The 12,899-nt window shown below is 46.5% G+C and overlaps 1 protein-coding gene across 1 annotated transcript in view; it reads left to right on the top strand.

Moving 5' to 3' along the window:
• The window catches only part of Snap29 (synaptosome associated protein 29), a gene marked incomplete at its 5' end in the record, with an annotated part of 31,591 nt that extends 19,551 nt beyond the window's left edge, over positions 1-12,040 (top strand). The window contains 2 exons of the mRNA XM_010620814.3: positions 5,446-5,535; positions 11,502-12,040. Coding sequence (XP_010619116.1) covers positions 5,446-5,535; positions 11,502-11,659 — 248 coding nt within the window. The remainder of the gene's footprint in view (positions 1-5,445; positions 5,536-11,501) is intronic.
• Positions 12,041-12,899: the final 859 nt, after the last annotated feature.

The raw sequence follows: 12,899 nt of genomic DNA, 5'->3' as shown, positions 1-12,899 counted from the left end.
GAAAGAGAAACCATCTTAGGGAGGTCTCGCCCTTCAGGGAGGATCCAGGCCACATGTTCCATCCTATAATAGGCTGATGACCGGGGTCATTATACATCCTGGTTTAGAATACCAGGCCTGTGTCCCTGTTGCCACTGGAGGCAAGGGAGTTGGAGCCAGGTCTGTAACCCCTAGGAGAATTGGCCAAGCAGCCACAGTGTCACTTCCCTTTAGAATGGTGGCCCTGGCATCAGATGGAGAGCATACCAAGGCCTTCAGGTGTCATATTGAAATCTAAGGCTAAACCTCTGTGTAGCGCAGTCCCTCCTAACAGGGCTCCAAGAGAAATACCCAATTCCTCAGCAGTGAGCCTGTGGGCCACTCCTAAGTCCATCGGTACTGGGTCCCCAGCCACATAGGTTCTAGTGTGGGAAGGATCAAAGCCCCTTTTACCACCTTAGGACCTTGCTCTGCTGGTCAAATGCACAGAAGAGTTGTGTGCTTTCAAAAGGCAATCCAATGGGCTGTATGCCGGGGCTGGTCACTGAGCAGTTGAACACCTGTTGTAAGGCCCACGCTCACCTGATAAACTTTGGAGCCAAATAGGCCAGCTTAGTTTTCAAGAGCCCATTATGTCTCTCAATCATACCAGCAGCTTGTAGCCGGTGGGGCACATGAAAGTACCAGGTGATGTTATTGTCTCTGGCCCATTGTTTCACCTGAGCCCCTGTAAAGTGGCTTTCTCAGTCAGATGCTATTCCTAGCAGCATCCCACATGCTGCAATCAACCATTGTAATGCTTAATAGTATGGTCCGGGTCAGCAGAGGGCACAGGGTAGGCAAAGCCCATTCCCATGGCAGTATCCACAGCAGTTAGAGCATGTTTATGTCCCTGTGAGAGAGGCAGGGGCCCAGTATAGTCTGCCTGCCATTGCTGCAGGGGATGAGGTCTCCATGGTATTGCAGCCAATTGGACACCCTCTTCCTCCAAGGGCCAGTTGGACACATTGAGGACAAGTTTTTACTGCTGCTCTTGCCTCTCTGGAAGTCCAAATGCCATCGCTGTGCTACAGCTTGCATGGTACAGGGTCCTACAGGCTCCAATTTCTTAAGGAGCTAAGGCACCACTGCTGAGGGCGGCCCTCAGAGGGCTGTTACCCTTATCAAGGAGTCTGCTAAATCATTCCCTGGCAAGGGGAGAGGCCTATGTCCTAACACATGGTATACCACATGTATTAGGGTCTGGCCATGCTCCCATAAGTCTCGCCATAACTCAGCATCCCTTAGGGGTCAATGACCTATCTACCAGTCTTGGGCCACCCAGGTCAGTAACTAGAGTATCAGCCTTCAGGATATGGCCCCACTGCCTGTGCAGACATGCAGAGGTTGTTCTCATAAATGACAAGTAACCACACTGCCCACAACTCTACTGTCTTGACTTGCCTATCCCAACCTCAAACCAGAGTGTCCCTCTTCTGGGTTGGACCGCAACCACCATCTGTTGTGGGGTTGTGCCACGACTACAGCCATCAGTATGGTATACCAGACCTCAGCCAGGGGTCTCTCCTTCCCTTCCACATAGGACTAGGGGTCATGATCGGTAACTCCTCCTGTAGTTTCTTTGGCCAAGTATGTCCTCGGACGGGACATCCATGTGCATACCCAGCCCTCTGTTGGGTTCTTAGTTTGCACTTCTACAGCCTGTTGCCCTGTAATTCCTTCACAGGCATGCAGAGCAGCACAACTGCTTTTTAACCAAGGAATACCTGCTTTCAGCTCCTTTCCACAACTGTGACCAAAAGCCAACAGGGTGCTTCCATTTCTCTTGCTTTCACCACAAACCCTAGCCAAACCCACCCTCATCCACATTCACCATTAGGGTGAAAGGCAAGGTAGGGTCAACAACTCAAAGGGCCTACACTTGAACGACTGCCCTCTTCAAGTCCTGGAATGCAGCTTCCGCTGCATCAGTCCAGCCCCATGTCGCACCATTTCAAGTCATCTAACATAGAGGGTGCAACAAGGTGTCTATGTACACAAGGAAAGTCCACCAGAAACCTAGCGCAAGTGCATGTACACTGTAATGGTGTACAGTTGTCGGTCTGTGCCACAGGTCAAGCCTGAGGATGGCCCTTCATGTCTTCCCTGCTCCCTTCTCCTCCATAGATTACAGACACATTCTGTTTGACTCATATTGTAGACCCGGGATGGCACAGCCCAGGGAGACAGTTACCTTGTATCTTTCTCTGGTCCCTTCCTGCACATGCCCTGATCACGAAACAATCACCTAGGCCACAAAGGCTACATAACACTGTTTGCCCCTCCTTCTCTTCCTCTTTGCCTTCCACTGTAAATAAAGAGCATGGGGTGCTCCAGGCAGCCCTTAGCTCCTGACAAGCTATGGTTTCACCTGGCCCCAGTTAAGAGTAATCTTGGCAAGGACTCGAGTTCAATCCCCGGTACAAAAAAAAAAAAAGTTTAAAAGAGTAATCTTGGTCTTTGTTGTCTTTCTTCATCTCCCGGCTCTGGACCGTATGCTGTGTAGGTCACGGCAGGTCTGGGGTATGCCTGGATCTTATCAATTACTGCATCGAGGATAACTTTTGTCTTACCAGACCAGATGACACCCAAGAATTTGACAGATAAACCAGGGCCCTGGACCTTGTCTTCGTTGGTGGCCTGCCCCCAGGCCAGCAAAGCTTCTTTTACATTGTGTGCCACAGCTTCCAAATCTGTAAGGCGATTAGAAGTTAACATGACCTCATCAACATAATGGGAAATGTGACCAGATCCGGAGCCACCAGGATGTGGCACAAAGTAGGGCTATGCATATACCCTTGTGGCAACACTTGGGAAGTCCATCGTCTGACCTCCCAGGTGAAGACACACTGGTCCTGACACTCAGGCCTGATAGCAATGGAGAGCATGTTGGCCAGGTCTACTACACAGTGGTTTGACCAAGGTCAGTGAGCCGGTCCATCCAGTCAGCAGTATTGGCTCTTGCTGCATGTGGTGGAGGAGTCACTTTGTTCAGTTCCCAGCAGTCCACTTACTCTCTTAAGTCCCATTAGGCTTCTGCACAGGCCAAATGGGAATCAAAAGGACTTTGTGCAGGGCATGTCACCCTTGCGTCTTCCAACCACAAAACAGTCTGTCCTATTTCCTCATGACACCCAGGCAGCCAGTACTGCTTCAAACACAACCCGAGTTGCCTGCAGGAGAGTTAATGGTGCGTGATGGGGATATCCTCAGACAGTATTTTTTAATCACGTGAATCCACAATCTGAATTCACCCTGTGTGGTGTCTAACCTGGCACCACTCAGTATGTCGATCCCCAGTATGTATTCAGCAAATGGGGAAACATCAGAGGGATGTGGGGCCAAGCACCCGATGCCCAGGGTCATCTTGGCCTTCCAGGTGATAATGTAGTGACCTCCTATGTGTGCAGTGGGTCCTGTGAAATGGTCTGCATTGCCATGGATAAGTGTGTATTCGGCTCCAGTATCCACCAACACCAGGACACTGCACATTTTTCGGGGGCCAATAAATAGTTAATTCCACATGTAGCCTCCAGTCTCGAGGGTCCCTAGAAACTGTACCTCAGCCTGTCTCTTAGGCTGGGTAAAAGGCTGCCAGCTTCAGCTCATCCTGTTTCACAGGGGCTGCCTTTACCTTTGGGCCCATGGGCCAGTATTGCTGGTCAGGACACAACTACTTCTACCCCTCCAGCTTCAGACCTGTATATCCAAAGAAGACCCTGGAACTGATCTCACTTGGATGTAGACTATACATTAAATCAAGAAAGAGATGTTTCCCCCAAAGACATAAATTGGAATGACAGAGCTTTTTTAGTCTGTGTATGGAAACTGAAGTTCAAATAACATTTTGGGGGTCAAATGTGCATTCTTTAATATTTCCACTTTGCTTAAGTGAAAAGATAGCCTAGAAATAAATTTCCAGAGGACTGAGGTTATAACTCAGTGGCAGAGCACTTGCCCAGTATGAGTCAGATCCTGGATTTAATACCCAGAAAGAAAGTTCAAGAAGAACAAAAATATCGAGTCCCACAACATAACAATCTCTCTCTCTCTCTCTCTCTCTCTCTCTCTCTCTTTTTTTTTTATTAAAACAGGTTCTGGGCTGGGGATTTAGCTTAGTGGCACTGTGCCTGCCTTGCAAGCACAAGGTCCTGAGTTTGATCCCTGGTACCAAAAAAAGAAAAAAAAAAAAAAAGAAATAGGGTCTCACTAAATTTTGAACTCAGTATTCTCCCACCTCAGGCTCCCAGATTGCTGGAATTACAGGCATGTGCCACCACACTCAGCTTAACTTTTATTTTATTTTGATTTGGTTTGGGGGTTTGGGTTTGGGGGTTGTTTTGGTTTTGTTTGTTTTTTTGCTACTGGAGGTCAAATTCAGAACCTTGCACTTGCAAGGCAGGTGGCAGAACTACTGAGCTAAATCCCAGCTATTTTTGTTTTTGACAGGGTCTCCCTATGTAGTTTAGGCTGGCCTTGAACTCATTATGAAGCCCCACATTGCCTTGAACTTACAGCGATCCTCTGCCTCAGCCTCCCAAGTGCTGGGATTAGAGGCATGAACCACCATACCTGGCTCATAGGTTTTGATTTTTAAACCTTGTCTCTGCTAGGTACAGTGTCACCCACCTGTTAGTCCCACCTACTCCAGAGGCCAGAGCAGGAGAATCACTTGTGCCCAGGAATTCAAGGCGAGCCTGGGCAACATGGAAGACCCATCTCAAAACACACATACATACATAAAAATAAATACAAGTAAATAAAGGAGGCCAAGAGGTGTGGCTCAGTGGTAGAGTGCTTAGCATACACTGGATTCAACGCCTAACATCCAATCAATAGAGGGAAAAAAAATACTTTGGCTCCAGACCTTGTCCATGAACCTATGTAATTTTGCATCAGTACAGTTCCTCTGCCATGCTATTATTTATTTAATGTATTTTTCCAGAGCTAGTATATAAGGATTGGACCAAGTAACCAGTTTTTTAAGACAAAGTCTTGCTACATTGCCAAACGTGGGGTCAAATGATCTTCCCATCTCAACCTCACTACATAGTTTAGTCTGGCCTTGAACTCACTAAGTATCCCAGTCTGGAGTCAGCAATCCTCCTGCCTCAGCCTCCTGACTAAGTGTGCCATCACACCCAGCTGGGTTAAGGGTCTTTAATCTCCCAAGGGCTGAGGAAGAGGCTGGATCCCTGACCTGCCCCCAAGGTAATGTCTCCCTCCTATCCATGAATCTGCCCTGAGCTCCTCCCTTGTGCACTGTATCCTTCCCTATCCCTATCCCTCTGCATGGTCTCAGAGCCAGCCATCACATTCCTTCTACCCATCTCCCAAATTGGGAGATTCATGATAGAACTGAGGGGTGGTGTGGCTCAATGGGGGATGTGGACTGACCATTCTCCTGGTGTTTCTTTCTAAATTCAGACTCCCAGACTAGCTCTGCTGTGAATACTGAGGCTTACCCAAAAAACCCACACCTTCAAGCCTATCACCAGAAGATTGACAGCAACCTAGGTAAGACTGACAGGTGTGCCAGCCTCCATAAGTGACTTGTCCTCCATGCACAGGGAGCTACTGGTTAGTTGCTCCCTTGTCCTATGTCACTCCCCACAGAATCACTATCGCAGAAATCTATCCACTTCTCTCCTTGTACTTCCTTTAGTTCCCACCAAGCCACCTTTACCTCTTTCTTAGATCCTGACAGCAGCAGGGACCTAAGAATCCCTGTGAGGGCCTTAGCACTGCAGCCTGCATCCCACCACCTGTTCTGTCTTTCCCACCTGGCCACATGGTATTCCCATTTCCTCCCCTGAAATCAGCTGTCCCCGAGGGATGTGGGGAGGGTCCCATGAGCCAACACCATCAAGCGCTTCCTGGCCTGGTAAGAGTTAGCACTCATGTTGGCAAATGGCCAGAGTAATCTTTTAGGAAAGAATTCAGGCAGTACGTTCTTCTGAAACACTCTCGAGGATCCCCCCACAATTCGAGTCCAGGTTTCTTGGCTCAGCTTTTGTCCCCTTCCTACTCCCACCTTTCTTCCCTCATCATTGTGGGCTGCTATGAACCTTGTGGTCCCAGTTAAATCCTCCTCATGTCCCCATCTGCCTGGAGTTTCCTTCCTCCCGGTTCTTTGCAGGCTGACCCCTTCTCATGCCACAAGGCGTGCTTTAGTGTGGCTTCCCCTCAGAGTCACTGGGAACCCCAGTATTTCCATAGCGCGGCTATGAGTAATCCTCTATCTGCAGCTTTATCCATTGTCTTACTGACCGAACCTGTCGATTCCAGGAGGGCATGGGAATGTTGCAGGTACTTGGGTTTTTCAGTTTTTGAGGTAGGTACTGAGGACTGGACCCAGGAATTTACACACACAAGACACACATTCTTGGCTGAGCTTCATTCTCAATCCTTTTTTATTTTTCTTAATTTTGAGACAGTGTCTTACTAACCAGCCCAGCCTGCCTCAGCCTCTCAAGTAGCTGGGATCACTGATGTATATACCACCAGCAGTATTTACATTTTGCCACTACTTTATTCACTGGGCCCAGTAGGAGCACTTAATTTTTTATTTTGCTTGTTTGTTTTATTTGTAAAAGGGTCCTCTATGTAGCCAAAGCTGGCCTTGAACTTACTATGTAGCTCAGTCTGCCCTCCAACTCATGATCCTACTGTATTCCTCCCTCTCCCAGCTCTTTTTTTCTGTCTTCCTTGGATTAAATGATGGTTGTAGTCTAGTAAGAGACTTTTCTTTTTGTTGTTGTTTTCTTGTGTTTTGTTTTGCTGAGAACTGAATCAAGGGCCTTTGCACTAAGCTGCTTTCCCCACCCTTTTTTAATTTTTTATTTTGAGACAGAGTCTCATTAAGTCACTAAGTTTTCCCAGCGGGCTTTAGCCTTTAATCCTCCTGAATCAGGCTTCCAGAGTGCTAGGAATACAGGTGTGTTCCCTTATGCCCATCTTTCTTTTGGCCACATTTTGTAGCTCAAGTAAGAGAAACGGTTATATAGTCGATAAATGTTGTCTTTCTGAGTATTAAAAAATGTTTACATAAAACACGGATTATAGAGGACAGACACAAGGGCAAATAAATAAAAGAACTATATTTCCACCACCCACAGGTCAGCACTGTTATCTTCCTTGGGAATGTTAACTTGTTTCGTTTTGTTTTTCGAGATGGGGTCTTGCTCACTATGCTGCCCCGGTTGCTCTCATACTTCTAGCATTGAGTAATTCTTCTACCTTAACTTCTGAATATCTGGGACTGTAGGCGCGTGCCACCATGCCCAGCCGTTAGCACCTTAGACCTGCATGGTAGGTTTTCCCAGCAGCAGCAGGGAAGAGGACCCATCTCAGTATTTTCCACATCCACAGCTTTCTGCCCCAAGCCCCACCTACCCTTTGCCTTGACAGCCCAGGAAAGCTCAGCCATCTGTTCTGTCCTGTAGACTTAGCCTCCGAAGCCAGAGACTTTTCTTCTCTAATGCAGAAGGTGTGTTTGCCGAGATCTGACTTCTGAGATTAAACCCAAAGAGGCTCCAAAGCCCCTTGTCCTTCATCAAGAGAAAGGAGTGGCAGAAAACCACTTTATCTTTGATGTCTGCTGGCAGGGGAAAGGAGAAGGGAGGCCAAAAAGGAAGCTGAGTTCAAGAAGTGAGCAGGATAAGGGCTGAGGCTGTCCACCACTGTACACTCAGCATTAGCCCTGGCATGCACCCCAACGCACATGGTGTAGAGCCGAGGTGGGGAGGTAGCCAGCTGGCCCTGCTGACACAGAGCCACACTGGCACTTTTATCCATACGCCTCCTCCTTCCCCATACCCTCCCCTTATCTTAGCACTCCTGCAAGCCACCTCTGACTTCCACTTCCTTGCCTCACCAGGCTCTCTCATGTTTTAATATCTTAGTCTAGTTGTTTGCCTGGCCTTTGCTGCATCAGATCCTGAGAAGCTCCCCGATGCCGGAGGTGACCACATAGGTCATGGGTTTCAATAACCTCAAGAAGCATAGAAGCCAAGTAGGGTGGTATATGCTTCTAACCTCAAGACTCGGAAGGCCAAGACAGCTTTGCAAGTTCAAGACCAGCCTGGACTACGTAGTGAGTTCAAGAACAGTCTTGACTTATCTAGAAAAACCCTGTTAGAAACAAAAAGCACCTAAACCAAGAAGCATGAAACCAAAGACTTATAAAACAAAACAAAACTGATTTTGCTTAGAGTTGTGGTACCAGTGATAAATACTTTCATCGGAACTAAGAGGGCTCACAAAGGACCACCTCTTCTCTTTTACCTCTGGCTCTTTCCCAGCCCACTGTTCTCAGTACAAGGGCAGAGAGCAGACTTGGATGTATTCCCCTACCTGAGTGTACATACATGTGCGCAAACACACTTGAGCACACCCACTCTGTGACAAAACCTGGAAGGAGGCAGAATCAGTAGGTAAGACCTGCCAGGGGACACTAGAGTCCCTCAGCATGCCTTTCCCTCACCCCACCCTCTCTTCACATCATTTTGGGATTATAGGCATGAACCACCATGCCTAGCATTCTTTACATCATCTTGTACCAAGTATACTTTTCGTACTCCTAAGGCTGGCCAAGTCCTTGGAGCCATTATCCCTCTTAGAAATGAATGTTAAATTGACCATAGTGGCACATGCCATAGTCCCGGTTCCCCTAAGGCAGGGGAGTCACTTGAGTCCAGGAATGCAGGGCTAGCCTGGGCAATATAGTCAAGACCCCATCTCAGAAAGTCAAAACAAAGAAAAAAAAAGAATATTAAAACCGTGTGGGGCTGGGGATTTAGCTCAGTGGCACCGCCCCTGCCTTGCAAGTACAAGGTCCTGAGTTCGATCCCTGGTACGGGGTGGTGTGGGGGTGGTGACACACACAAAATGAGTGTGGTGGTGCACATATGTAATCTCAGGACCTTCAGGCAGAGGATTGCAAGTTTTAAGCCCAGCCTGGACACCTCAGCAAGACCGTGTCTCAAAATTTTACAATCTTTTTTTCTTTTCAAAATTGTAAAATTTTAGGGGCTGGGAATTTAGTTCAGTGGTTCCACCGCCTGCTTCACAAGCATAAGGTCCTGATTTTGATCTCTGGTACCAAAAAAAAAAAAAAAAAAAAAAATGGTTTTTAAACTTTAAATGCGCTAGGGATGTAGCTCAATGCAAAGACTCTAAGGTCAATCCCTAGTACTACAAAAAGAAAAAGAAAGCAGGGAGGCAGGGAAGAGCAGGGAAGGGGTGGGGGAAAGAAAACCGGAAAGACCTAAAGAGAGAAGTAAGTCAAAGGATTCTACCATCAGAGTAGCTTGTTGTGGCTAATCTGCTCCTAGGCATCTTCCTCTGCTCACCTCAGCTTCTGGTTGAGTCTTGGGCAAGCCAGAACATGCCTAAAACACAGGGACAGGATTTGAATTCAGACCCAGAGGAACTGTCCTAGTTCTTCCATGCTTCATCTTGTACTATACTTTCCTCCTCTGAAACTAAGGCACTTTCTCATCATGTTCAAACCTGAATTTTGACAACAATGGTGTAATCTGTTACAAGAGTAAAACTTTTTTTTTTAACTAAACTTTATTTTATCCCATCCCCCCCAACTCCTTCCCCTCCCTATGTAGAAAAGCTTTGTTTCCATTTTCCTTCTATTTTCACTTTTTTTCTTGTCCCTTCCTTTCCCCCACCCTCCTCTCTTGTTCCCCTTCCCATTTAAGAGTAAAACTTTTGAAGCTGGGTGCTGTTATGCACACCTGTAATCCCAGCCAGCCCTCTGCGAAGTTGAGACAGCAACGTCACAAGTTCAAGCCCAGGTTGAGCAACTTAGTGACCCTGTTTTAAAATAAAAATTTTAAAATGGTTGGGGGTGTAGTCCAGTACAAAGATCCTGCTTTTAATTCCAAGTATCACCACCATCAAGATAGAGAGAGGGAGGGAGAGAGAAAGACAGAGGAGAGGAGCCTTTGACAGAAGTTGTGTGTTTCAGTTACCCAAGGCTCTGCCCACTCAGACCCCCCTCAGTATTGGTTCTTTGACCTGGGGGCCTTGGACTACAGTGTACCTAGACCACTGTTGTCTTCCTGCCCACAAAATAAGCAAAAGACATGGACCAGTGTGGTTCTGAGAATTGCAAGCCAACTGGTAACTCAGCGATTCATGTGTTCATGGCTCTGGAAAGTAGTAGCAATGAATGAACAATGTGGGAAAATATGTACTTAATAACAGGGTTTTCACAGTATTTGGGTCCTATAAAAACATCTGTAGATAATTGTTTTCTGGCAGAATTCCCCAGATAACAGGACAGGGATAGAATCACTCCAGCTGCCACCTGCCAAGTGGGCTGGGGATGCGTCTTCTGAGGAGAGCTTGGGGCTGGAGCAGACAGTGCAGGGGCTCCAGCTAGACAGGTCTGTCTCTCAGAAATGGGGATTCCCCATATTTGCTGCTCCAGTTCTATACCAGATCCAACTGGAGCTAGAGATGGAAGGAGAGCAGGCCCTGCTCAATTCAATCCACTCTGCAGGTTGTTTGGCTCCTAAGGAGCAGGCCAGTATGATAGGCATGGTGGCATATGCTTGTAGTCCCAGGTACAGAGGAGGCTGAGACAAAAGGATTGCTTGAGCTCAGGAGTTCCAGAACAGCCTGGACAAGAGAGTGGCATATACCTCTTCCATGTCTTCACCATGAAGTATGAGAATAGAATGTTTTTCAGGCTATTCTGTTCTTCTCTTTTCTTTGAATACTAACTGATCTTGAAATGTGTAGCCACCTACTAGATCAGTGATGGCAAACCTTTAGAGATCCAAACTGAACCCAAAACCCACTTGTTTATAGTATAGCAAAGTGCCAACAGTTGCAGTTAAACCTGAATACTGAGATTTTAGCTTAGAACAACAACTCTTATCCAGCGCTTAGCTGCTGGGGTGACTTGGTTCACGTGCTGACAGAGAGGGCTCCGCATGCCCACTGTGGCACACATGCCATAGGCTCACCACCACTTCACTACGTGGTCCAAAAGCACCTGAAATTTTGTAGGTCTGTATGCATTTTTTGAAATACTGAAAATGGCCAAGGACATAGCTCAGTAGTACAGCAACTTGCCTACCATGCATGAGGGCTCAATCACTACCACCAGGGGAGAAAAATACTGAAAAGACAAAGAGTTATAACAGTGGTTATCCTGGAGCAGGTGAGCAAAGACGTCTTCTACATTAAGTTCGTACTACTTTTTCTACCCCCTGGTACTGGGGACTGAACCCTTCACAATGAGCTACATCTCCATCCTTTTTTTATTTTGAGACAGGATCTCGCTAAATCACTCCACATATTTTAGAAAATTTAACCAAAGCCCTGGAGCTTAGCTTATTTTAAGAGAAAGAAAACTCAATTATCCAAGTGTTACTAAATACCTGGGAGGAACCAAGAAGCATTTCCTGGTGCCACTGCTGTATCTGCTCAAACCTGCATGTCATTTCCTTCTCTCACAGATGAGCTATCCCTGGGACTGGGCCGCCTGAAGGACATAGCACTGGGGATGCAGACAGAAATTGAGGAGCAAGATGACATTCTTGACCGGCTGACAACCAAAGTGGACAAGTTAGATATCAATATAAAAAGCACAGAAAAAAAAGTCCGACAACTCTAAAGATAGAGGAGTTCTACTCTATTATGATGACAATATTTGAAAGATCTCTTTATAAACTCCCAAGAAATTTCACTTATTATTTTAATGTGTGTTTGCAAATGCTGTCACTGAATAGATCTTAAGAGATTCTTGTTGTGATGAAGAAATGTGTGTCCTCTTTGTCTCGGGGCTGACACCTCCTAAGTTCTTTCAGCAGAATGTTGAGAGTTTGGTTCTGAGCACAGTAGCCCAGCCCTGAATATCTTAGGCCTTTGACTGTCATGCTGGAATAAGTTGAAAAAGTTACATTTTCATGAGTATATGCAAAGATAAAAGCAGAATTTCAGTCTTGCATCCACTGCCCTTCATTTCCCTATTGGCTATCTTTTTTTTTTTTTTTTTTTTTTTTTTGGTACCGGGGATAGAACTCGGGTCCTTGCACTTGTAAGGCAGGTGGCAGAACCACTGAGCTAAATCCCCGGCCTATATTTCTTATTCCTAGACCTTGTGAGTTCAATGTTTGGGACCCTGGGGAGTCCCCTCCCATATTTTTGTACAGGAGACATCGTCTGCATACACAAATGTACCTTGTGTTTCTCTCCTTTCCCTGGAAAAGGATCAGTGTTAGATCTGGAAGTGCAGTGTCGCATTCTTTGCTCTTTTGTTGACAGATGTCACCTCATGCCCTTTGTCGTCGGCATGCATTTTAGTAGAAGGGCTTCAGAGTAACACCTGGAAATGTACAGGGAATTGGGCAAGCCCTTCTTCCCCACATGCCTTCTTATGTTCACCTGTGGTTGGGAGTAGATTCTCCACTGACTCAAGGCCACGTGGCTGACAATAGGACACCCTGTGGAGATTTGGGGAACGAGAGCGTTACTCAGATGTGGACAAGCGGTGGCCTTCCTCCACTAAGCCTGACACCCCACCACTGCCAAGCTTTAGTATGGCAGTGTTTTTTGGGTGCTCAGGCCTCCCGCACCATCAGGACTCCTACTCACTCTTGTACTTCTTCAGGGTGACATTTAAATCATCACTTGGTTCCCTGCCACCCAGTTTTAGGAATAAAACTTCACAAATAATGCTGACCTTATATGAAAGATTTGGCTAAAGAAAAAAAAAACTCATATAATTTTTACTAGCTCAGCTTGTTCTCTGTATTCATTTTATAAAAGGAATCATCTGTAAAAAAAATTGGTTTTTGGTTTTTTGGTACCAAGGATTGAACTCAGCACCTTGCAGTTTCCAGACAGGCAGCAGA

This window comes from Fukomys damarensis, unplaced genomic scaffold (genome assembly GCF_012274545.1).
Source record: "Fukomys damarensis isolate Sample0158 unplaced genomic scaffold, DMR_v1.0_HiC HiC_scaffold_34, whole genome shotgun sequence".
Classification (NCBI taxonomy): Eukaryota; Metazoa; Chordata; class Mammalia; order Rodentia; family Bathyergidae; genus Fukomys; species Fukomys damarensis.
Note: the sequence above shows the minus strand (reverse complement) of the source record. Positions and strands in the feature narration are given on the sequence as shown.